This window comes from Anguilla anguilla, chromosome 6 (genome assembly GCF_013347855.1).
Source record: "Anguilla anguilla isolate fAngAng1 chromosome 6, fAngAng1.pri, whole genome shotgun sequence".
NCBI classification, from domain to species: domain Eukaryota; kingdom Metazoa; phylum Chordata; class Actinopteri; order Anguilliformes; family Anguillidae; genus Anguilla; species Anguilla anguilla.
In genome coordinates, this window is record NC_049206.1 from 46,943,656 (window position 1) to 46,968,973 (window position 25,318).

General features: G+C 49.0%; 1 protein-coding gene across 3 annotated transcripts in view; it reads right to left on the reverse strand.

The window, feature by feature from the left end:
* LOC118230106 (probable palmitoyltransferase ZDHHC14) overlaps positions 1 to 25,318 on the reverse strand; it is a 29,124-nt gene that overhangs the window by 3,517 nt on the left and 289 nt on the right. For 2 of the 3 annotated variants that reach the window (XM_035422881.1, XM_035422880.1), the window contains exons 2-8: positions 16,293 to 16,453; positions 7,610 to 7,768; positions 6,824 to 6,961; positions 5,413 to 5,461; positions 4,190 to 4,292; positions 3,735 to 3,844; positions 1,689 to 1,791 (exon numbers count right to left, since the gene is read on the reverse strand). In XM_035422881.1, coding sequence (XP_035278772.1) covers positions 1,689 to 1,791; positions 3,735 to 3,844; positions 4,190 to 4,292; positions 5,413 to 5,461; positions 6,824 to 6,961; positions 7,610 to 7,768; positions 16,293 to 16,453 — 823 coding nt within the window. Of the gene's footprint in view, positions 1 to 1,688; positions 1,792 to 3,734; positions 3,845 to 4,189; positions 4,293 to 5,412; positions 5,462 to 6,823; positions 6,962 to 7,609; positions 7,769 to 16,292; positions 16,454 to 19,756; positions 21,041 to 25,318 lie in introns of those variants that run through there. The other variant, XM_035422882.1, reaches the window with a different exon arrangement.

Below are 25,318 nucleotides of genomic sequence, written 5' to 3' on the forward strand. Positions count from 1 at the left end.
TCGTCCAGCAATCCAAAGGCCTGTAAGCACGTAGCTAAACATCGCTGATGAGCCAACAGGCCTCGAACTTCAACCTGGACTGTTAAGCCAGCTGGTTGTGGAAAACAGTCTGGAGTGGCCTACTGTTTAAAAGCCGAGCCAATCAGAGCAGGAGGGTGCGATTTGAGGATCACTCGAGCTTCTGAATGAAGGCAGTACTATCAGAAAAGGAACCGGTGGCAATTTCACCATTCACTATCCGCAGAATCGAACGCGTTCAAAATAAGGAATTGAAGGACTGGGCTTGTATTCGTGACACTTGAGACATTTTAATTTAATGACAAAATGAGTGACTTTCCCTGATTACACCCCTGTCATTAGTACAGTGTAGAACCCCAGGGGACACATTCTTTAATGTTGCAGTTATGCTCCATGTGTGGGCATTGAACGCCCACCCTTAGCAATGGAACAGACAACACTGACTGTTCTTCTCTCCCACGGTTTATTCCATCATTAGGTGGGTTCTGACGTCTCACAGTTCCGTTTCCACGGAGCATAGTTCTGCTCCAGTGGGTGGGTTTGCCACGGCCAGAGGAGGGCGCTGTTTTCCAGTTTAAAGACGCGTCCCTGTCTTTACTCCAGCGATCGTGATCCGGAGGCGTGCTCTAAAGTGTTGTGAATTACTTCAGCGTGCGTGTGCCTTCCCCGAAACGTCTTAAACTGCTCCAGCATGTGTTTCGTATTTGGAAATTCCTCTCAGACAGAACCGCCTCTGGGGGATCGTTATCGTAACGCACATTCAGTTATGCACTCGGCAACCTGCCTGGTGGCGCAACTTTGATTTAGTCATTTTGACATCAAAGGCTGAAGCACAGAGACGGGCCTCGCGGTTGGCTACAGGCAAAGAAACAGCCCAGCCGATTGGTTACAGGCACAGAAACAGCCCAGCTGATTGGTTACAGGCACAGAAACAGCTCTGGCGATTGGTTACAGGCAGCTGACACGGGGCGGCGGGGAAAGTTCACAGGAGACAGGCACCACAGAGGAAGAAGAGCGAGGAAATGACATCGTGAGCCACAGACCGCGCTAACGAGGGGGGCGGGGCTGCCCTCTGACGGTCTTTCTCAGAACCTGTGGCTGATTGGCTGCTTCGGTACCATCCTAACTCCACCTCACCCCCAATCAGCATGATGATTAGCAAGACCAAGTAGATAAAGGGTAGTGCTAGGCAAAGAACCCCACAGAGTCTCTACACAGGACAAACCATGATATGGAAAATTAAAATGCCTGGCAGATTGGCTATAGGGCAGTAGGACAGGGGTGAACTTAAAGATATGGTCAGAAAATACACATGACACCAATCAAATGCAAGTTAAGTACTTTAACAACTGAGTGTTCTAGACAGCATACTACAAGCTTAGAACCCCTCCCCATTTAGATAAGGTCACAAACAGGCCTTGAAACAAATCGCTGATTTGAGAGACACTAAATCCTCTCAGATCTCTGCAGATAACTTTGGACTATCAAAAGCATGTCGGATTTAAGGTCTGGTTGTAGCTCACAGTGTTGCCTAACAACGTAGATATTTGACAGGCTTTTATTTAAGAGGGTTCCACTTGCGTTTCCATTTAGGGAACATACATCACAATCTAGTCTCGTTCTATATCTACGCTTGGCTCAGGAAGTGTGGGTTGGGTGAGGGCCCTTACCATGTGGCTCTGCGTCTGGGTGGTCCCGTACACGGTGCTCCCGTTGGTGTGGGGGGCCGGCTGGGGCGTGTCGGGCTGGACGAAGCCCCTCCTGTCGATTAGACTGCGGAGAGGAGAGCGTAGAAACGGATGAACACTGACATAGCTCGGGCCGTTAGATAACAGGGAGCTAGCGGGGAGCAGATCAGCGAGGAGGCGATGACATCATGTTTGCTTTATTTCTATAAACGGGAAGGGAAGGGAAGGGAGTGAGGAAAGCATAAGGGAAAAAGGAAAAAAAAGGCTTTCATCTGGATGTCTGTGTGTGTGTCAGAGAGAGTCAGAGAGGGAGAAAGAGAGTGCCTCCGTGTATAAGAACGCATACACGTGTATGTGCGTGTGTGTGTGTGTGCGTGTGTGTATGTACTGTATGTATGTTTCTGTGTGTGCGCGTGTGTATGTGCGTGTGTATGTACTGTATGTATGTATGTATGTTTCTGTGTGTGTGCGTGTTTGTGTGTGTGTGTGCATGTGTGAGTATGCGGGCACATGTATAGGTGTGTGTGTGCGCATGTGTGTGTGTGTGTGTGTGTGTGTGTGTGTGTCCATGTGCGTGTGTGCGCATGTTTTGTGTGTGTGTGTGTGTATGTGCTTGTGTGTGTGTGCGTGTATGTGCTTGTGTGTGTGTGTGTGTGTGTGTGTGCGTGTGTGTGTGCATAGGTGAGTACACGTGTGTGTTTCGGTGACGGAGCGCCCCTGACTGAGTGACTCCAGCTGCAGAACACCTGATCCTCGGCCTGTCCCAGGGCCACTCAGCAGACGGATGCCACCTGTCCCCTCCAAACATTCTCCGGCCTTAGCGGTAAACTCCGCGGCCCGGCCCATCAGTCTCTGCCCACGCTCGCTGCGGAACAGCGCGCGCTGGCCTTTCGAGACCGGAGGCGTTTCCTCGGTGATTCACTGCTTTTCCCGCGTGCGCACCGCAGACGGGGGTGACCTCTGCCACGGTGAGCTCGCTGGCGTGATGTCACAGACGGCCTCTCTCTCTACAGAGGAGGGCGGGAAAAGCGCGTACGAGCTCAGCCCGTACACGCCGCGCAGGGGCGCTACGCTAACGCTTTCTTTCCAAGGAGTACACGGGGCACAGGAGCGCACTTCTGCATCCGAATTAGTAGATGTTCTCCTGTAACGTTTTTTCCAGTTAGCATGCATCAGTTTTCAGGAGCAAATGGTCCTGGAAAACAGTACAAACTGTACAAACAGGTGGAACATCCAGCGCTAGCTCCCAGGAACGTGGGTGTGGGAGACGTTTGGAGACAGGGTCTGCGTGCTAAATATATACTGCCGCCAAAACGCGTTTTCTGCTTCTTATTTTCTAACTGCGCGCGCGGGCTAGAGAACAGAAAGGCTCCAGCCGCCGGCCTTCGTCAGCGTTTCGTCGGCGACCGCGAGCGAGCGAGCGAGCGAGCGGTCGAAAGGCTGGAAGTTCCGCGTGCGCGGCTCGGAGCGCTGTCGCCTGGGGGGGGGGGGGGGGGGGGGGGGGGGACGTTCCTCAAACGCACCTCTCCATCGAGACGCGCGATTAATCTGTTTCCGGGCCGCCGCGGTACGAGGCGGACGGACGCGGGCGCGGTTTGCGGCGGGAGGGGGGGGGTGGGGGGGGTGGGGAGGGGGGAGGGGGGGCCTTCGGATGCGGAGGTTTTTCTGGAACGGTGACGGATTCTCAGAAAGAAAGACGTGGGGGGGGGGTGCTGACACGTGCACAAATGGGAAGAGAGTGAATGAATGAGGGGGGAGGGAGGGATGGAGGGGGGAAGGGAGTGAGGAAATTAGTGTGGGGAGGAAGAGAGGGGGGAAGGGCGTGAGGGAATAAGTGTAGAGAGCGAGAGAAAGGGAACAAGTGTGGGGAGGGAGAGGGGGAAAGGGACTGAGTGAGTAAGTGTGAGGAGGAAGAGAGAGGGGGAAGGGAGCGAACGATTATGTGTGGGGAAGGAGGGAGCGAGTGATCGAGTGGGGGAAGGAGGGAGGGGGGGAATGGAGGGAGGACACAAACCCTGCGGGACTCACCTGGGCGGGACGGGCCCACACAGGGCGGAGCAGCAGTTGGTGACGATGCTGCCGTAGCTGTAGGGGTTGTAGTTGTCCTTCCCTCTTTTTGTCGACCACGTTCCCTTAATCTGGGGGAAGGACACACACAGTACAAACAGCATTAATACTCACTTTCCAGCCTGCTATGAATGCCCTAGACTACAATACAGTGAGAATGAGATATCTGAGAAACTAAACCAGGGCTGGCCAACCCTGTTCCTGGAGATCTACCATCCTGGATAATTTCATTTCAACCCTAATTTGACACACCTGACACTACTAATTAGCAGCTCAATGACATCTCTTGCTGTTGAACAAAGTGTGCTTTATTAAAGTCAGAGTGAAAATCTACAGGATGGTAAATCTCCAGGAAGAAGGTTGGGCAGCTGTGATTTAAACTATTAAAAAAAAGAAATCGTAAGGCAGGTACTTACATCTTCATTGGTCGTCTGGTTTGAGCTGATTAAGTAGGTGTGGAACCCAGAGAGACCCACTATTGACCAGACGGAGAAGAAGCACACCACCACCTCCAGCACAGTGCGGACAGTCAAGGAAGAGAACACTGCAGCGAAAATCAATATGGCCGCACCTTGACCAGGCAGAATTAAGAGGCTCGCATAGCTTCCACTGCTGCTTTCAAAGGGACACTTAAGGATTTATTAAACCAGCTTTAATGTGATGTGCAAGCAGTTTTGTGACCTCCCTCAGATGGAAGCACAGTTACTGACAGCTGTCCTCTCCTCAGTCTTCCTCTCAGGACTGCTGCCCCCCTCCCTCTACTGCTTTCTCCCCACTTGCCTGGTAATTGCAGGTCAAGCTGAGGGAATGTCGATCCCAATCTCAAATTGGTGTGTGTGTGTATGCGCCTGCCCACATACATACGCACGCACGCACACACACATGCACACTCGAGCAACCACAAATACACACATACACATACAAACAAACAACCACAGATACACAGACACACTCACACACTCAAACAACCGAAAATACACACACACGAACAACCACATATAGACACACACACACATAGACAAACAATTACAGATACACAGACACACACACACGCAAACACACACAAACACACTCAAATACCCACAAATACACAAACGCACACACACACACACACACACACAATTACAATATGTGAACATGTACAAGCGCATTTCCAGCTTTCTATGCCTTTGTATATCTGCAGGTCTGTATTCTTAATTAGTGTGCTGGTCTGCTTTCTCTGGGAAGACTGCACTGCTGTGTGTTAAAACCACGCTGGCAAGGACATTACTGTACATCTCACGTGGTTCTGAAATGTCCTTCCTACTTAAGCAAGGATTTTACAAACACAAAAAAAAAACAAAATCAAAAGAAAAAAACCTGCCGTGCACTTCACAGTAACAGGCACACGGACGGCGGCCAATTAGGAGACGCATTGTCTTTTTTTTTTACATCCGTCAGTGCTTTCCAGGTGTGTCATCAGCAAGACAATCTTCAGAGCCTGACGAAGTTTAGTCCCTTAAAAGTCAGGTTTCTGTCATACACCGTATCCACGCCGCAACATCAAAGCGCAGGGATTTCAAAACATCAGAGGAAGCGGTCCGCACACGCACCCGCACGCAGGCGCACGCGTGCGGCGCAGTCAGGCAACAAAGGATATCTGGCGGGGCTGTCTTTGAGCGCGCTGAGGAAGCCCGTCCGGCGAGACCCTGCAGGAGCGGCACAGGCAGAGGAGAGAGCTTTAACGAGGACGCCGCGACGTCACAATACCCACGTCTCCGCCACCTAACCGTTTCGAACCAATCAGATGCCGAGCGGCCACCGGGTTAGAAGGCAGAACGGAGAACGTCGTCTTTAATGTTCCGAGCCCTGCCGGAGTTCCGGAACGCGCCGTCTGGGATGAGCGGTGAATGTATTGGAGTAGACAGGTGTGCGGTACAGGCTAGCTGTCAGCTAGCGTAGCAGAGAGCGTATTAACTCTGACAGAGCAGCAGCAGCAGCAGCAGAGCTCAGTATCTCCTGGCTTGCAGTATGACTGCACACAACACAAAGAGCCCAGGCACTTACGAGACTCTAACACCGAAAAACGGTAATCTTTTCTATTACCGAACGCTTTACAAAAAAAAAAAAGCCAAGATAGCCTGACGCATCACGTGTGCGTTTATTACGCGCTGTAGGTCTTTCCGGGTGCCAGGGTAATGAGGCCTACTGACAAACGTAAAAAATGAATCCATGAAACGGGGCGGATGCCTGTCGGTTTCCAAGCACTGATTAATAAGCGTTCGTCCGCACCCCCCGTGCAGCGATGCTCGTTAGGCCTTCGTACGTCCCGGGCCGCCCCCCCCCCCCCCCCCCAGGTTTGGGGAATGCGGTCATTAGCACTCGGGTAGGGGGGACTGCTGGAGGAGGTAGGGGGGTTTGGGGCGGAGCGTTGTGCGGCAGCACGCACAGAAGGCTAGCCCCACCTCTTCCATCACAGAGACAGGCCCGGTTAGGGGAACGGCTTCCCTCATACCAGGCAGGCAGTTTGTCTCGCCCTAAAAACAGCCGTGTCCTCAAAGCGGAACCGCGTATTTATTCCTCATCCGGAATGCAGTTATTTACGCGTCAAGGCAACGCTAAAGTTGGCCTCACAACTGAAAATAAAGTACAAATACATACATGAAATACATTTATCAGAAATGCATTTGCGAAGGAGAGGTGGTTTGCTGCATCCAGTCAGGGTACACAATTCATTATTTTAGCATCTCAATGTGCTTTGTCGGATGAATTCCGAGCTCAGGCATGGGGAAAAAAAGCACTTGGAATAGTTCTAAACGGAACGATGAAAGCTAAATTCTAAAGATTAAGCCTATCAAGCCAATCTTAATGACAGTGCGTTTCGACATTTCCAAGAAATGTCATTGAAGCGTTTGTTTCCACCGCTCCATTTGTTTTCTGTGCTCACACAGCGGAGAGTGGTGCTGCGTAAAAATAAAAAATAAGAAGACGTTTGCGCGGAAGTGGGCGGATTCGCCGACTTGCCGGCGCGTCGCCGGCCCAGCCCCGCCGCTCGGGTTCGCGGTACTCACTCAGGATGACGTGCGTGATGACGAAGGTGAAGATGAAGATGGTGAGGAAGGACAGCGAGAGGATGAAGAGGTAGAAGAAGCGGTAGTTCCTCTTCCCCACGCAGTTCCCTACCCAGGGACAGTGGTGGTCAAAGCGCTCTGCAGAGAGAGAGAGAGAAAGAGAGAGAGAGGGGAGAGGGAGTGAGTGGGAGTGGGCACTAGTAATGTAACCGCTCAGTTTTTCTGAAGCAACACGAAAACTCCTCCAGCTCTGCCTCAGCTGTGTTACCCTAAAGAGAATCCCAGTGTGATTCACCACAATGAACATTATACAGCGCAGGCTGTTACATTTCCACCCACACAGTCAAACCCACACCAGATAAACCTGCGCCATTCACACACAGACTTACCCACACAGTCAAACCCACACCAGATAAACCTGCGCCATTCACACACAGACTTACCCACACAGTCAAACCCACACCAGATAAACCTGATCCATTCACACACACAGACTTACCCACACAGTCAAACCCACACCAGATAAACCTGATCCATTCACACACACAGACTCACCCACACAGTCAAACCCACAGCAGGTAAACCTGAGCCATTAACACACACACACACACACACAGACATACCCACACAGATGAACCCACACCAGATAAACCTGAGCTGTTCACACAAGGGCACAGACACACACACACAGACACACCCGCACAATGAAACACGCAGACTTACTCCACACAGCCTCTCCCACGCAGTCAAACACAGACTCACCCACACAGTCAAACACAGACTCACCCACACAGTTGTCGCACAGGCTGCAGTGCGAAGCGCGCGGCGGCCTGAAGATCTTGCAGGTGAAGCAGTACTTCAGCTTGACCGTCTGCCCGTTGATGACCACCTCTTTGGTCCGGGGGGGCGGGCGGTAACCCCCCGAGATGGGGCCGTTATCCGCGTCTGAGGGAACGCCGCAGGGAGAGAGAGACAAACGAGGTTCACCTCAAACGTGCGCTGCTCGAACAACCGCACTTTAAACATTCGTTCCGGGAATACGATGTATCCAAATGGAAATAGAATATGGAGCCACTCAATGTTCTAGATGAACAGTTATTCAGCCCAGACTGGAAAGAGCTTCTATCTCCTCACTGCCTCATTACTATGAAAAGCTGACACGAGCTTCCACTTGTGGAAAAAGTTCTAGTCTCTCTCTCCCTATGAAGATCCCCTTCTCTCGCCCAGCTCTCCGCAGCTGAGCGCGGCTTAAATTCATTCGTTTCGCACAACTGCGTTTTTTTAAACAAACTGGCCGTGCGTTAAAATGGCCGCTGCGAAGGACGTCGGGGGAAGAAGAGGGTCACCCTGACTTTTGATTTTCCGGACCATTTAACGTTTTTTGAAACCCCATTAGATTTTGAACCAGCCTCGGGAAGAGTGAAGATTGGCTGAACGAGCAATGAAATAAGCTGGGCTGGGACAGATCGTCTACACTGGCATTACACTGTTGCAAAAAAATGACAAGTTCTACATTCGGGCATTTCGACATGTCTATTCTTAGGTGAAATGTGTGGCGCATTCTGTAGGGAGGCTGGGTTGGGGTTCGATCTCCATCATAGCGCCGAGCACTGATCCCTTCTGTTACCCTCTCTGCTTTCTAGCTTTCTGAATAAAGGAGAAAACGGTGGCTCACATTCAAGTCCCATAGGGGCGACATAGCTCAGGAGGTAAGAGAGCTTGTCTGGCAGTCGGAGGGTTGCCGGTTCAAACCCCGCCCTGGGCATGTCGAAGTGTCCTTGAGCAAGACACCTAACCCCTAACCCCTAACTGCTCTGGCGAATGAGAGGCATCAATTGTAAAGCGCTTTGGATAAAAGCGCTATATAAATGCAGTCCATTTACCATCCCATATTCGGAGAATAGTGCCATTCTTCTTGAAATAAAAAAAACATTGATCAGGCATCGCCTTTGTTGTGCACAACACTTTTGCACAAAAATGCAACATTCTGTAATAACACAAAGGAACGCTGACAAAAAAAAACACAGACAGACAGTTTTGCGTGGGCTGACTAGACGTCAGCGGGCCAGTGAGGGTGACACTGCAGCTTCGACAGGAAAACGAAGCGCACCTCAACAAGCGCCGTTGCATAAGACCAAAAAGAATTTGAATTATCCGGTGAATTCGTTTTTTTTTTTTTTTAAGCGTGTGACTTCATCTCGGTGGCGGGCTGAAGAGCGGCGTGCGTAATAGCCGGGCTTTTTTTTTTTTGCGATTCTCGGCGGAGGAAGTGCGCGTGGGCGGGTAGGTTATTCGGCACCTGCTCTCCTGGAGGAGGAGGAGGAGGAGGAGGAGGAGGAGGAAGCGCTTGCGTGGAGCGGGCGAGAGAAATACGGCTGGAGATTACGCTCAAAAGGAGCGCGCGGGGTCCCTTCCGCCCCGCGCGAACGCGGTCGATACTCCCACTCCCGACGGAGGCCCGCTTCAAACGGCCTGCCCCCCGCCAGCCCACGGCGAGGCTAATTAGCATCCCCCCTCTCCTTCGCAGAGGCACCGGGGGAGCAGGGAAATTAGCGTAACGGCAGACAGCTACGTGTAAATCAGGACGGAGAGTGCGAGGGAGGAGAGGGCTTAGAGAGGCGGAGAATGCGCGCGGTAGCAGCACAGCCCAGGCGGACCGCTGCTACGACAGCAACGTGGGCTGGACCCCGAGGTGGGACACATTCAGAACTAGAACACCTATTTCATTCCTGCATTTGTGTTTTACTGGAATGACCTTGGTTCGAAAACCAACCCCACCACCCAAATGGCAAACCTTCCTTTTTATGATGATTAAATGCAATAACACAATTAAGGCAATTCATCAGAAAACATTTTATAAAAAACAATTTTTTAAAATCACTCTACCAAATAGATTATTGGAGCAAGTAAGACAAAAAGACTGTTTCACTGTCACCAAATCAAGCAACTGGGTGAAAGGACAAAGAAGCCGGAGAGCACAACTCGAGACCTCATACTTTTAGTGCAGTTGGGGCGCCACCATTCTATACCCTGAGTGAAAGTCCTTCGCATGGATTGTGCCAGAAAATCCGGCTGGGTCACAGACAGCTCACGTGCTGCTTGACTTCAGCCGGGAGACGATCTCACCGTAACTCCCGCGCTCCAAAGAGGCCCCGTCAGAGGGCTGCGGTTCGGCGTCTCCCCCCGACGGTTCCCCACCCCGTAACCTGGTTACGAAAACTCTGCGAACGTGCTGCCGGAGCTCGCGGCCCGCGGGAGGGCGCGTGTGAGACCGAGGTCACCCAGCAGACGGTTCTAATCACTGACAACGCCGGAGCGATCGCGGTCAAACACTGCGATGGAGGAACTAGGGCGACGCGCCTCTCGTCGGTGTGGTGTGGTGCGGTTCCAGGGCTGCTTTTGCAGCGAGCCGGGCGGTTAGTCTGCTCGTGGCCAGCGAATGTAGCAGCGTACCCTGCGTACAGTTGGAGGAGCTCTGTCTGAGCGATGGCAGGCAGTGGGAATCGTGGGTGGGCGGCTATAGCAACGTGGATTTGCGACCGCGGTATATCAAGCCGCTTTTCCACCGCGTGGTACCGGCTCAACTCGACTCGACTCTGCTTGACTTTTTCGGTTTTCCGTCGGGCAGAAGTTGTGGATATTACCTGGTACCTGGTACTTCTTTTTTGGTATCGCCTCTCCGTCGAGGTTCCAAGCGAGCTGAGGCGATACCAAAAGGCGATGTGAAAACACCGCAGACCGCTGATTGGTCAGAGAGAATCAGTTTCATGCGGCGTCGCTAATGACGACCAGCTAACACTGACGGGGGTACTTATCTGCAGCGGAAAACTAAGTACCTGGTATCAAAAGCGAGTACAGTCGAGCAGAGTCGAGTCGAGCCGGTACCATGCGGCGGAAAAGCGGCTCTAGAAACACACGTCGACGTTAGGATTACCCAAGGACAGCGATATCGCTGCATATTTTGTCCGCTTCGCGACCGGGGGCAGAGACACACAGGCCTGGCCGGTGAGGTGGAGGTGGCGGCGTGGGTGGAGGCGATATGTTGCTGCAGTACAGGAGCGGCCCAGGCTTGCGCGTCGAGAGCTCGAACGCGGTGATGCGCGCAGAGAGAAGCCAAAGAATGAATCCCATTCCCGGCAGGCAGAGAAAGAGAACGCCCACTCGATCTCTGCTTAGATAAACCACGCGATAGCAATCCTAGCCTTTTCGTTCCTGTGTTTCATTAGACAGAGATGAGAGAGATGTGGCCAAAAAAGCAACAAAAATGAGTTGTCTACAAAACCTGTGCCATGTACTGGTCTTATTCTGTACGGTCTGGACAAGTGGAATTCCAGAACATTCTGTCCTGAACATTAGAGAGCAAATCTTTTCATACGAAAATTCTATAGTGCCGCTTAAATAACTGCAATTACCCTGCACTAGGGATTTGCACAAACCATTCTGCGTTGCCCTTACAATCTCAAAGAGCAGAAGAGAGGAGAGGAGAGGAGAGGAGAGAGAGACTGATCATAAAAGAGAAGAGGACAAACTGTGATTGCTCACACTAGCGTGGGAGCTAACACTACAAGGAATCAACACCACATGCCCATCAGAACACAATGATGCACGTAAAGGACGTGCCCTTACAGGCACTGCCCTTACAACCGGTCAGTCTGTAATGAAGCACATGCAAAATACACCAAATGCAGATTATACAAAGACCTTATACAAAAGCATAACGGCCATGTTAGATGAATTAAATTACAGCTGGCCTGTTTGACTAAGGCAATTCACATTGGTCAGCTGTTGCTGGCTAGGTGGCAAAGGATACAGCCAGTTTGCCCTCTCCCCTTTACCCCCCCCTAAACTGATGCTTATAAAAATATTTTTCAAAATGTTCTTTTAGCTTATCCCACAGGTTCTGATCGTTAGAGAGTTACTTATGATGTCAGAGATTCTAGACAGCGTGCACAGGCCTGGTGACACCCTCCCCCTTCACTCGAAGGGATATATCTGGCGAAGGCTTGTGGGGCACACCCAGACACATCTGCGAAACACATGACAGGTTCCTCTTCCTGTTTTTGGGAAGCCACAGCAGGGGACCGCGAAACTCCCCTCTCGGACACCTCTGGTCGACGGAAAGCGTATGCGCGTGTTCTTCTACCCCGTTCCCTGCAGCTGGAGGACTGTTGGGGGAGGGGGGGGGGTAAGCCACTCTTTCCCACAGGCTACACTCCCAGAGCTCCACCCATCGATACCAGAGGCCACCCGGACACACGGAGCACCCGTAATGTAAAAAACAAACAGCATTAATAATTCATGCGAGACACTTGTGACAGGAGCCCCGCTTGGTAAAAATGAAAGGGGAAAATCGAGTTTTACGGAAAAGAAAACGAGGAGTTTATTTCCTCTTCCAGCCCCAACCCTGCTATAGTAGGGGGCATGGCCTCTGCCTGGACGAATTCAGATAACCTCACAGACGCTGCGGACAATGGGAAGGGGGCGGCAGGCCGGCGTTTGCCAACACGGCCTAGCTGTCCTTGAACTCCCAGCCCAGGCAACCAGGCTGCTGTTTACAGACCCACTTCCCTATGCCCCCCCCCCCCCCCCCCCCCCACACACACACACACCCCCCCCCTCCACAACCCAGGCCTGTATGAGTGCCAACAAGCCTGGAATACGAGAACACAAGGACACAAACGCAGACAGAAACGATAACCCATAGTACTGTACACATAAATAATCCGTGAAGGCATGAGATCACTCTAGTGCACTTTTGGAAAGAGATTAATCGCAAGTTATGACAAGAACAGACTGCGGGTCTGATTTGCATATTTTAATATCTTGAGTTTCGTTCCCATTCGTAAACAGCCTCCGAAGTTCTCTGCCAAAAGTTAAAAAAAAAAAATTTAAAAAAGTCTTGGCAAATCAGTTCACTTTCTCTCACTGACACAAGTTACGTAAGGATGTCACATATCCTGGTGCTTTTATAAATGACAGACAGGCCAAAGGCAGAGGCTGTCAAAAACATAAAAATGTAGTATTCAACAATGACGCTTTCCTTCCTTTTCGATGTACAGGCTGCCGGCCAGTCTGATAGAAGACGCTCGGTCCCCCCCCCCACAGTTGCCAAATGTTCGTCCTGCGACCGAAATCCATCAAAACATCTGCCCAAATTTAGTCATTCTCACACCAGCAGCCGGTCTGGGGCTAACCGGTCTGTTGCCGTCTGCGTTTCTGGGCAGCGTATTCCCAGAAAGAAGAAGAAGAAAAAAAAACTCAAGCTAAACTCTTTACACATCTGTTTTTGCCTTCCAAAAAATGCACATTGTGGGCAAGAGTGCGTTCCCTTGGTCTGAGTCCTGAGAGAAATACCCCCCTGAGATCTCAGCAGTCACCACTAGTCATAAATGGGATATAACTGATGTGCTTCCTGAAGCAGTGAGATGAGAACTGCTCCTAGCTATTGTTTATTCACACGCACGCACGCACGCACATGCGCACACACACCCCCACGCGCACACGCACACCCATGCGCACACTTTCCCTTCCCACAATCCTTTTCCGCTTCAAATGCAAAGGTCCTTGTCCTGACCGCAGATTAATTACTCGTTGACTTGTCACGGGCATACAGATGGCATTCGGAACAATAACGTTACATCACTTCCACCCGATGTCAAAAGCAGCCCCATCTGTCCTGTCCGTTCGTCCAGGCTTTTATTTTTCATTTCCCCTGGCTGCTTTTCCTGTTTTTCAGCCACTGTTACACCTTCAACGCGTCTCCACGTCTCTGTTGAACTGGGTAGCAGACACAGAAATGCTTGCTGAAACGTCCAACAGGCAAAGTGATTTTAGATCGTTTAGCCTCAAGTACTGCTCATGGGATCTCATCGTCAAGGCTGCAGTCAATCTGTGCACAAACATTAGCTACGACTGGGATGCAATTAGCTCGATGGGAAATTATGCTGTTTATTTTTTGTGCCCTCTCAATCGGTTCTGAGCACCAATTGGAAGCTCTGTGTGAAAAAAAAGAGCCAATGTTAAATGATGTCAAAGGGATGGATGGGAGAAAACCCATCAAAGTGGCTGGCACGGCTGGTGAAATGACACAGCAAAGTGAAGTCTACCAGAATTTAACCCTGGGGTTTGCGTTCATTTCAAGCTCCGCTACTGCATCTAACACTAACACTGTTTCAGTTCGAATTTAGGCTAAAACTTTGTTTTACTTGCAAATTAAGTGAACGGCCAATCTCAATGACGTACAGGCCCTGAACACATGGAGCTGAGCCCATCCCCATACCTGGCTCTGCACAGGGCGGTTACGTCTCCAGCTGCAGAATGACGGATGTATAAAAGGTTTAAACCAAACAGATCTGCGTCCGTAGCTGCAACAGGCCTCATAAAATGTCTCCTTCAAAAGGAGGGTGAGGGAATCTGTTTAGTCTGGAGCAAAACCACCTAGGAACTCCTCGGAACCGACTTGGAGCTCGAGGTGGACAAAAAAAAAAAAGGACGGTTCACAGTCGAGGAATGTTCCGGAAGGTCTACATTGTCGGCCGTGCAATCGCAGCTGGTAGCCATTATTCAAAAACCTGCGCTTCCGGCCTTCCTCAGACTCAAAGTGCATCACGGGTTCCAGCTTCGCCTCCCGCAAAACGAGGTTCCTTTAATCAGCCCCGCTCTGCCTGCGCAAGAAAGCAAAAACGCTGCTTATGTAACGTGAAAATATTCCCCGTTACGGAAGGGAAGAGCAGAAACAGGATACGGGGCAGGAAACGACAGACTTCTGAGAAGTGGGACACCCTTGTGAGTAGTCTTGGCAAAGGGAAACTCAATATTTCCTGGCCCCTATGTTTCAGTTTGTCACTGTAAAGCATTTTATACACATGTTCCTAAGAGCTGTACAAATATTAAAGCTTATGATGATGATGATGATGATGATTATGATTATTACTCAGGTCATGACTGAATCCAGTGCGAGACAAGCATGTGCTAAAGTTTACAGACAGCTTTTGCTTAGTCACCTCTCTTAGGGAGAGAGAGAGAATTCTGTCAGTCTCACCGTGTGACAAACAGATCCTGCTGTGGAGGTATTTGAAACGCGGTGTGACAACTCAGTTCTGCAGTAAAATATCTAGGGAGCCAAAAAAAAAATTCAGCAGCGACTTCAGAAGACAACCCAACATCCCCACGACAGACAAGCTCAAAAGATGAGAGGAATTCGCGGCAGGCTAAAAATATTTGAGCGCAGTCTCGGACAGCTATGAGCAAAACACGAATATCGTTCCCGGGAAGTGCGAACAATGAGTTCATTTTCTCAGTTTTATTGGTGAACGTCACACAGCGCCAAAACACGAATGCGGTGGCCTAATTTTGTCAGAGCCGTCGAAGGCAATTAAACCGTGTAATGCTGGTCTGTTTTCCTTCCTTGTTTATGAAAATATTTGTGTTTTATTGGGTCTATTTTAAACTTTTTTTTATTTTCATGGTTCGGAGAGTTGAAAATTGAGGATGAACAAGACCAAATAGTGAAGCGGCAAGATCACAGACGCACAGTTACAGTAGATAGGCCTCTCTTAACTTCTATACGAAAACAAGGTGAAAAATAAGTCATTCTGTCTGGATGGGCGTTCCAGGCTCTCCCCTCAGGCCAGTGTTTAAATTACCCAGACTCCAAAGCAACAGATGCTGTATAAATGTGCTTTCATACCTACAGCCATTACTTCTCCCATTACACACAGGAAATGGATATCGATGACAATACTCGTACTACGGTTTTAGATCACATGTGACTAATAGCTATTTTCTGTTGCAATAATATAGGCCATGGCATACATACAAGGTATTTAAAATCTATTTTCCATTTTGAATTATTGTTGTGATATAATTATCTTTTTTCAATGGCTGGGTAGCTGGGGTGTCCGTCATAGGGCATCACTGTATGAGGGCTGAATGGAGGGCGAGATCTGAGGCTCTGATGGCGATTTTGCATGTGACTTACCGTTTGCCAGCACAGGATTTTAATCCTACTCGTGTGTCAGGCTTCCATACTTTCTCACACTGTACTTAACTGAATATTCACACAATCAGATTCTTACAGGACATTTAATTCGAGTTAATCCAACAGAGCTTTACTTGGGGTTTCAGGCCCAGAGCCCTTTGGCCCTCTGCTCAACACTGCACTGCGTTCAGTACCGATGCAGCGTTCAGCCGGTCGCGGTGCCAACTCACTCGCGCTGGCCAGACAGCGGAGGCAGAACGGTTTTTGACGGGCGCCAAACGACTGAACCAGGCTAACTGCAATCAGCACAGCATCAGGCTTTAATTACGGCCACACAAACAACACCAGCTGCCGTACGGATTGGCCGCCGGGGACAACAGGGATGAGCCGACTGGCTGATTGATTGACATGGCAGAGAGTAAGGGACGCTGACAGAGACGGACAGACGGAGGGGAGGGGAGGGGGGCGGGGACGATTCGGGGCTTTTACCGATCTGCCTCTCCAGGTCGGCGGCCTCGTCGGGCGTGGCTCGGGGCAGGACGCCGGGGTCGCTGAAGCTGGCCCTGAACAGCATGCCCATCACGAAGACGAACAGGACCCCGCCCACGGCGGGGATGGCCGGGGTCAGGTTGGACGCCAGGAAGGGACAGCTGCGGAGGAGAGAGTCAGAGAAAACAACACGGCCATGTTTATCTTCCCAGGCTGGAGCCCGTAATTTACGGCTAAGGCAACAGAACGCTCCCCACACTGAGCGATCCCCCATGTTCGGGACAGGAAGGCCTGAAGGCAAAAACCCGAATGTTATTCTGAGCAATGGCATTTTGGCAGGATGAATCTGTCAGCACAATGGCAGTACACATCCCCCCCCCATCCGCCAGCCCCCCCCCCACCCTGCCAGTATGATTTAACAACTGATCTAATGAGAAAATTCCTTTTAATCCAGTTATCTTCTCATCTTGAGCAGGTGCCGATGGTGGTAATCGCATTACGTCAGTGGAAAAGCGGCCATCTTGACAGAGTTTAATTTCATAAGCCGATGAAGGGGCGGAAGGTAACGAGCAACGTCGCTCCCGGTGAGGAAAAATCCGTAACCGGTGTCCGAGCGGCGTTCCAACTCCGCACCGGGCAAAATGCCACATCCTCCCCGAGTCTGACATGGGGAGCAAGGAATGACAAACTGCTTCTGAAAATCACACAAGTTTTTCCACAGAGAACGGGCCTGAGAATGTTCTGGATGGGCCAAGAGGAAAACAATTTTGGGTGGGGGTGGGGACTTTGGAACAGAATGGTGAGGAGGAGAATCTACCAACTTCAAAACCATTTGGCATCATTCTTTACTGAATCAATAATGGACACCGGAGGTGTCGCTGTACTACTGTCATACCGCTTTCTGCAGATACTGATTGTGGGGGTAATTTCAGATGTCAATTGCAACCCCCCCCCCCCCAAAAAAAAACCCCCATCATAATCTGCAACATTGGTTCCCCTGCCATGAATTGACTATATGAACTCTTTATTTTGTGTTGGCAGGGAGACATCATTACTGATCAAATTACATAAAGTCAGTGAGGGGACCGGCCTAAGAGATGATTGGTCCATTACTTCCTTACTTTTCTTCATTCAGCCGACAACAATTGCCTTAGCTAGAGTGAGTATCAATCAATCAAATTTTATTTGTATAGCGTATTTTACAGCAGTTGTAGCAGATACAGACAGTAATGGGGTCCGTATGTCACAGTAATTCTACGGATTGCCATTTCATAATAAGACTTAATGGCTCTCTAAACTTCTAGAAGGTTCTCTGAACAGTTTTAGGGAGGGCAGTGCTGACACACAGGCCTAAATTATGTTCATTGAACAGCTGCACAGGTTTATGCTTCACAGCTGTGTACAAATATTCTGGTAGTTTTTTATCGCCCTTCCCAGTTGTGAGGGGGCTTTGCTTGCTCCTGCAGTGACAGACAGTTAGCAGCCCTTCCTCCTTGGACCCTGATAGGTCATCAGGCACAGCCACACAAGCCCTCCCTGCTCTGCTCTCACGCCTTCATCTAGACTCCTCCTTCTAAACCTATCCCTTAATTCTGAGGATGGTTCCTACAGGGCTTACGAGTTGGTGAGGTGCTTATGAAAGGAGACTTCTGTCTGCCTGTCTATCTGTCTGTCCTGGGAGCAGCAGGAAAGGGGTGGAGCTGGAGGCGTGATCTACATCCATCATTATCTTCAAAGTGACCTTGTCATTCAGTCACTCAAGGCAGCAGGGTCAAGTGCACAGTATGTACTGTATATCTCATGTTATCAACACACACGCATACCAGGATCTGACAAAGTCACATCCAACTATTTATGTCAACATAACTCAAGCGAGTCAAAAAAGGGAAAAACCTTTGGAGAAATTATTTTTGCAAAAATACCGCCCCCCGACCCAGCCCCCTCAAATTAAAGTTGACAGGCTTCAGCCGAAACATACCGCAACACCGTGGGAGCGATTCCATTTCCGTCTCTCCCACCGGTCTACTTAGCCCTGCCATTTTGGCTCAGACCTCCAACCTTCGAGTGCGGATTCCCATCAGCGTGAAGGGCCCTCAGAGCACAGCGCATCGCTCAGGAGCCGCAATGGCGCCTTCGTCAGCGGCACTGCTCCTAACTCGGTAACAGACCGGCTCCTCTCCTCTCACACCTAGTCCCATTGGCCGCTGAGCACTGTTCGCAGGGGGAACCCAGGAGGCTCGAGTGTGAGCATTACTCACCGACGATCCGCCTGGCATTCTGGGTTCAGGGTTCTGCCCGGCTCCGAGCGCACAGCCTGGGCCAAAGCCACCCACGCGCACTGCAGTGTGCTGGTGCCAAACGGGGGTTTGGGGGTGGGGGTGGAGTTAAAATGACAGCTGGGTGCTAATAAAATCCACCTTCCTATTGGATTTTATTAATAACCCTAAAAACTGCCAGGGCTTCAGCAGTCCCCAGCCTCGCTCTCCTTGCATCCCCATAGCTTCACCTCTCCAATCCACTCCATGTTCAGTCTACTTCCTTCTGCCACTCGATCATTTCCCTCTCTTTCTGTTTTCTGAGCCTAAAATTTAGACATATGGATGACACACACGTGCAGACACACTCACACACACACACTCACAGATGCTAGTGTGTGAATATGTACACAAACTAAACACAGACAATCTCCTCTCTCCCCTCCCCACCCTATCACACACACACACACACAGATGTCAGTGTGTGCATATGTACACAGACTACACACAGACCAACTCCCCCTCTCCCCTCCTCCCCTGCTCTATCACACACACGGTAAGGATTTAGCTTGTGAAAAGGGTGTATCTGACTATGATGGAGATTAAAATAATCTGCACCATAGAGCAGCAAGAAGAAAATGGTGTAGCCTTGCATTTTACATTCAGACTAGTGTCATAGATCCCTAAGTCTGGGGGTTTAGACCATTGCATGATTCTATTCATAGATAAACAACAACATTGCAAACAAACAAATAACAGCACAAAGGCTCAGTTAATTCAGAAAAATGAAGATCTATTTACACAGGATATGGATACATGGCACCGTAGTGTAATGGGTAAGGTGTGGGTCTTGTAACCGAAGGTCACAAGGTACTTAACGTTTAGCATCAGCTAACCGCCTGTAATGTAATAAGTGACATGCAGTTACAGTCACCAGCGTATCGATGTCCAAATGCTACAAGAATCCCTCTTTTGAAGGCTCACATTTATTTGTGACCAGAGCCAGCAATAGCGACAATGCTTTAGCGGTCGCAACGGTTGGCAGAGGACCGCTTCCATTCGACGGGAACATCAAGCGACCCATTCCCAGGCCCCTGGAGTTATCAGACCGGGCAGATGCATCCGTAGCATGACCAATTAACGGCCGCAGAAAAACTATGAATACTGAATAGTAAGAACTGAAACTGCGTGCCATTAGGCTAAACCAACCTGCACACTCTGAGCGAAGCCTCTTTCCCTTCCACGCGCGCTTCTGCAAGCGTCGCATAAATTAATCAAACAGCAAGGTCCGCAGAGATTTTACTGGACTATTTGGCTGGACTGAGCCATTTCGAGCGGCGCTTAAGTGTCCTCGGTCTCTTATTTCGGGTCACGGTGTCTGCAGTTTCCCGTCTTCGTCGTGCTACGCTTTAATTCAAAGCGCTTTCATACGCTGGCCCGAAAGTCTCATCAGGACAGGAACGGGAGCTTTAAATGTCCTCTCGCATCAGTCTGAAGGCGAAACAGAACCGACGAGTCTGAGACGATGATGCAAAGAGGATTTTTACCAACTGCCTCTTTTAGCTACCCTAACACACATCCCCCCAGGTGCGTTCAACAAAAGGTGTGATTAACTTAATTTGCACAGGAAGATTCTACAGGAAGTAGGCCAATCAGGGACTTCATCTTAAACTCCCCATCTTTTGCTGATCAGAACATTCATAACTGGGATTTGTCATTTCCCGCACCGGCAAACCACTTTTATCTTTATGCATTTCCTTCTGCAAACACTCACTGTGAAGTGATGTGCGGCACCGTTCCTCATTGTAAATGGCTCTATTAAAATTTGAAAACGGCGAATGATTGACAGTAAACAAATCCGCTGAAAATTAATTTCCAGCCTTGGTTAACGTGCACAGACGCAGTAGCTGGCAAAACACGAGGCGCGATGGTTTCCAAGATACAGAAAATAGGGACGGAACCAGGGATTTTATATAATAAAATGGCATTAAGAAAATCTGGAAGAATAAATAAATATTTATAATGACTGCAACAAGCAGCACTAATAATGTAGGCCTAGACATTGGTGAATTAGTGCAAATCTACAGTCACTGATTTAAAAGAACCTTATTGATAATGCGAACTGCTTTTGCTCAGATGTGTTAATTGCTAAAACATAGATGTCGTGCTGCAAGAGGGTAATAAGTGTGCGTACGAGAAGATCGACTAAGGCCATTTGTTGTTTGTTACTCACAAGGATAAAAAAAACAACATTGTGTCTATTGTTTACCATGGCGATTGATATTTGATGTCTTGTCTTAGCCACAGTCTAAGAAAGAGTTTCAGAAAGAGTCATTTGAAGCCCTTTGTATGCATGCGCACAACTCCCTTGCGTCGCCGGTGGCAATCGACCCCCTGGTGGGGCTGCAGAGGAAACGAGCAGGTTTGAAAGCTGAGGAATAAACAACACAGAAATAAAGGCCAAAACCTGAATGACACAAAGTCATCTAGGAAAAATGCAGAATCGAGCGTAACACCTACGCACCTCCACACGCCAATGCTCAGCCAATCACAGAAAGGCCAGAGAGATGAAAGAGCACATTCTAGAAAAAAAAACAAAAGGATATATGCATTCATCTTTTCAATGCCGACCAGATAATTTTCAATTTCTTCTCCTCAACCTGCATGAATATTTTTAAAATATATTTTCTCAAGTTGTAATCGCAGGCAAAATAGCCTGGCATTGCATTGGCAAAATGGACATGGCATTCAGTGAAGCTCAGGTGTTCCCACCAAAATAGCTTTGTCAGAGGATTGGCTATTGCCTCCAATTGTTTCTCCTCAACCACAAAAGTCATATTTCTTTAGTTGGAGGCAACAGCCATTCATTTGGCAAACTGTTTGGGTGGGAATACCTGACCTCCCCTGAATGCCGTGACCAACATTAAATAAGCAGTCTCCGCCCCCCCACTGTTTGTCACAACAAATGAAACCGACCGCGCTTTCAATGCTGCTGCACGCCCAACGGACAGCCACACGGCCTATCACGGTTACAGCGTTTTAAACGGCTCGGCTTTGGTATTTCGTGTCGTTGTTTGTCTCCCCTGAAACTCACATTCCGGCTAGATCATATTTCTCCCGAGGAGCGCTCCAGACTGCTGTGCGCACGGCACAGCGGGACTCCTTGGCATTGTTCTGAAATGAAGAAAGTCGGTTCTGTGAATTGCGGGGCGTTATCAGCCCATGGGTACGACGGCTTGCAGTCGATGTTATTGCGGTTCCATTAAAAACCCCTGCTGGGAGTCACAAACCCACGAGCTCGAAATTCAAACTGGGGCATTTGTTAAAGTCTCCTCTCGTCGCCATGGAGACGCGAGCTGCCCGGTAGCGCACGCAGCATTGCCGGAGCAGGAGCGGTTGACACGGAAACTGGTACACGGCAGCATGAGTTTAGGCGGTGGAAGAGGTAGGGATTACCAGGGGGAAAGGAAAAAGCATTTGCATTGTCTTATTTTTCAATCGAGTCGATCTTTCATATATGCCACAACACTTTTTAAGGGGGGAGATCATTTCCTGGGAATACAATTAGTGGATCACAAAAGGTTAATTATAGCCTACACTAGCCTACATAGCGTTTTTCCAAAATACAAAGCATCCATTTAATTCTCCAGACTGACAAGTCATTGATTACACAAGCCTGTTTGGATCCCTTAGGGCTAACCTATCTGTTTGACTGATGCAGGACTCATTTAAACATACGAAGAGCATAATACAACCATTTCATTCAACTGTGCAGAGAATTCTAACCGGCCTGTATGAAATCAAATGCGCCTAACTCATTCCACGTGCCTCGAACTACACGCTGGGAAGTAAAGACTATTTCAACACGCTGAATTAGTTAGCAAAAACAAGAAACAAACAACAACAAAAAAACCAAGACCTCATGATACAATTCTGCGATAGAGCGCATCACAGGAAAAGAAGCTTTCGTGCCTTTAGCTAACGAACACCTCTAATGTTGAGCCCCTACAGAGACCTTAATATACACCTCCGACAGACAGCAATGTGATATCTGAGCCCTTACATAAAAACTTGCATTACACAGAATGGGAGTTTATCCTCAATTAACCTTATTACTTGGAATGAACCACATATCTGGAATGATCTCTGTTATACAAGAACAGGAGACAAACATCAGAAGATATGCCCAATGAAGCTTCTTCCAGTGTCCCCATCCTCCTTTTAGGTCACCTCTATTCCCACAGACTGGGATTGTCAACATCATCACTATTACCAGTTTTATATATAGCAAAACTTGGCAAGAACAAAAAATGGTTATAAACAAGCAACTGCCAGCACCTCTTCTATGGTATTATGACCGTTTGTTCATTCAAATAAACTAGCCATATCAGTACCGCCATAATATCAGAATATAAAAGGATATTCCTTATACGCAACAGGAACAAATTCTCAGAAACTTACGTCAATTCTCAAATCAAAACAAATCTAATAAAAATTCAATTAAATCAATCTTTTAAAAAACATGAACAAGTTACTGCTAAGATGTTATCACATGACCTGAATCCAGGGACCTATTAAAATATAAAATGTAAGCGTTCCTCAAACCATTGCCCGGCAGCCGTGTAATATGCACTCCCGGTTTTCAAAGAAACCACAATTACACTACAGGGCCCTTACTTTCCCATTTTAGACTTTCAAAACTGAGCTCTGTGAAATCAAATAAAATGAGTGTGGGATGCCAGGTTCTTCACATAGTAACATAACGCTGCCAGACACATTTCCTCCAAAAGTGGGCAAACAACATTTTCTAGATCAAGGTTTCCATTTGTACCTCTTCGAATCAAGCGAGCCACAGTTCACTGGACCATTCAACCCTATGGCGGTGTCATTCATGGCGGTAATGAGCCATGACGGGGTGGGCGTGACTGAAGGGGGCACTGAAACTGACCCCCACCAACCTGAAAAGTTGTGTGAGTACTGGGACAAACCTCCCCTCTGGTTTATACTTACATTAGGCAGAATGTAAACAGGGCTCTCACCTGGCTGGTTGGTGGCAGTAGTGCATGCCCTCGGACTTGCAGGGACAGCCCCTGGTGTGCACTGATTGGCACTGTGAAACAAGGCTATAAGCGCTGATGCGACCGATCACAACTAGCAAGCGCACAGTCCGCTGTGATCTCAATTTTAACTGCCACATCTGTCATGCATTTCAAATACTCCATTTTAACAAATGATTGCCTTGATGAAAGGCAGAAGGGAGGTTTACTGGCTGAAAACCACAAACTGACAGATGAAGGACAGGCCCGCCTGACAGATGAAGGACACGCCCTCCTGCTCCGCCAGGGTGCACAGAGGTGGCGGGTGAGGAAGGTTTAATGAGCGCATGGTATTGACTTATGATCACATGACCACAGAGCCCAGCGGTATGGGAGCCCATTGCACACACTCTCACACACACACGTGTACCTGTTGTAAACGTGCAATTAGCCAAACCCAACCCCCCTCTGTCAAATGAACACAGCAGGCCAAACTCTGTCAAATGAAAATCTGATTCTCTTTATAGTTCAAACTATAGCTGGGCTCTTCCAAACAGTCAACAAGAAAGGCCACTAGGCTCGCTTATGTATCATTGCAGTAATGTTGGGATAGTTTTTCTTTGTAAACTAGAACTAGTCCAGAGTTTTTCTTCAAATGAGGCAATACATCAATATGAAATGCATACAACGATCCAAGGTGTTTTCTATGACAAAATATTTTGGCTGGCGAAAAGTGGCTGAGTGGCTAGTATGTGTGACACACACACACAAACACACACTGGACATTTCTGAATGATCGCATGCTCAACAGAAAAGCAACACAGGGAGATGACAGAGACCATTTATTCCCATTGTGTTGTTCAATAACCCTGTCTCTTTCTTGATCCCCCCCCCCCCCCGCCCCCCCCCCCCCCCACACACACACACACACAGGTGCTGACGGTGCAGTGCGCTCAGCAGACCAAAGTGGACACACTGGTGACCTGACATGCTGGTGAAGGGCAGCACTTCATGATGTGATGTGCACCCAACCGACAGGTCTGGGAGATGAGTGTATGTGTGTTTGTGTGCGCGCGTGAATGGTGAAGCAAGGTTCAGTAGATGCCAGGGATAAATGGAGAGAGATAGATCATGTGTTCGTTTCAAAACACAAGAAGTCCACTCACACAGTGTACCCTTCAGACCCATATAATCTTATCTTCATGCTTCCCATTCAATCAACAGACACCTAAACTGATTTATCATCGACTCAGAAAGGTCCTACTTGCGTTTCCCCCCCCCCCCCCCCCCCCCCCCCAGAATTATGGGAGAGCAATCCTTGACTGGCAGTACTGGAACAGGCTTCACCAGCCCTGCTGGGACTAAAGTCTGCCGAGACCTTTTAAAAGCAGCCCTCTGGACACTGTGGCCCTCCAGGGCAAAAATGAGTGGCTCTTCACTCACAGTCAACATAGATAACATGGAATGTAACGTATATATATAAAAAGTCTATGCACGACACAGACCAAGAAGAAATAACCATATTGTCATCTGTAGTTACATAATGACACTTTCATCCAGCGAGAAAGACAGGAAGAGAATGTTGCATTTTTACGAAGTTCTGGTGTTCAAAAATAAACGTGCATTATACTTTGAGCTACAGCCACGACCAATCAATGAATAATCGACAGCCAGGTCGCCTGGCGGGGGCCAAGCGGACAATGTAGAAGAATTTGAAGAAATTCGTAACCTATCT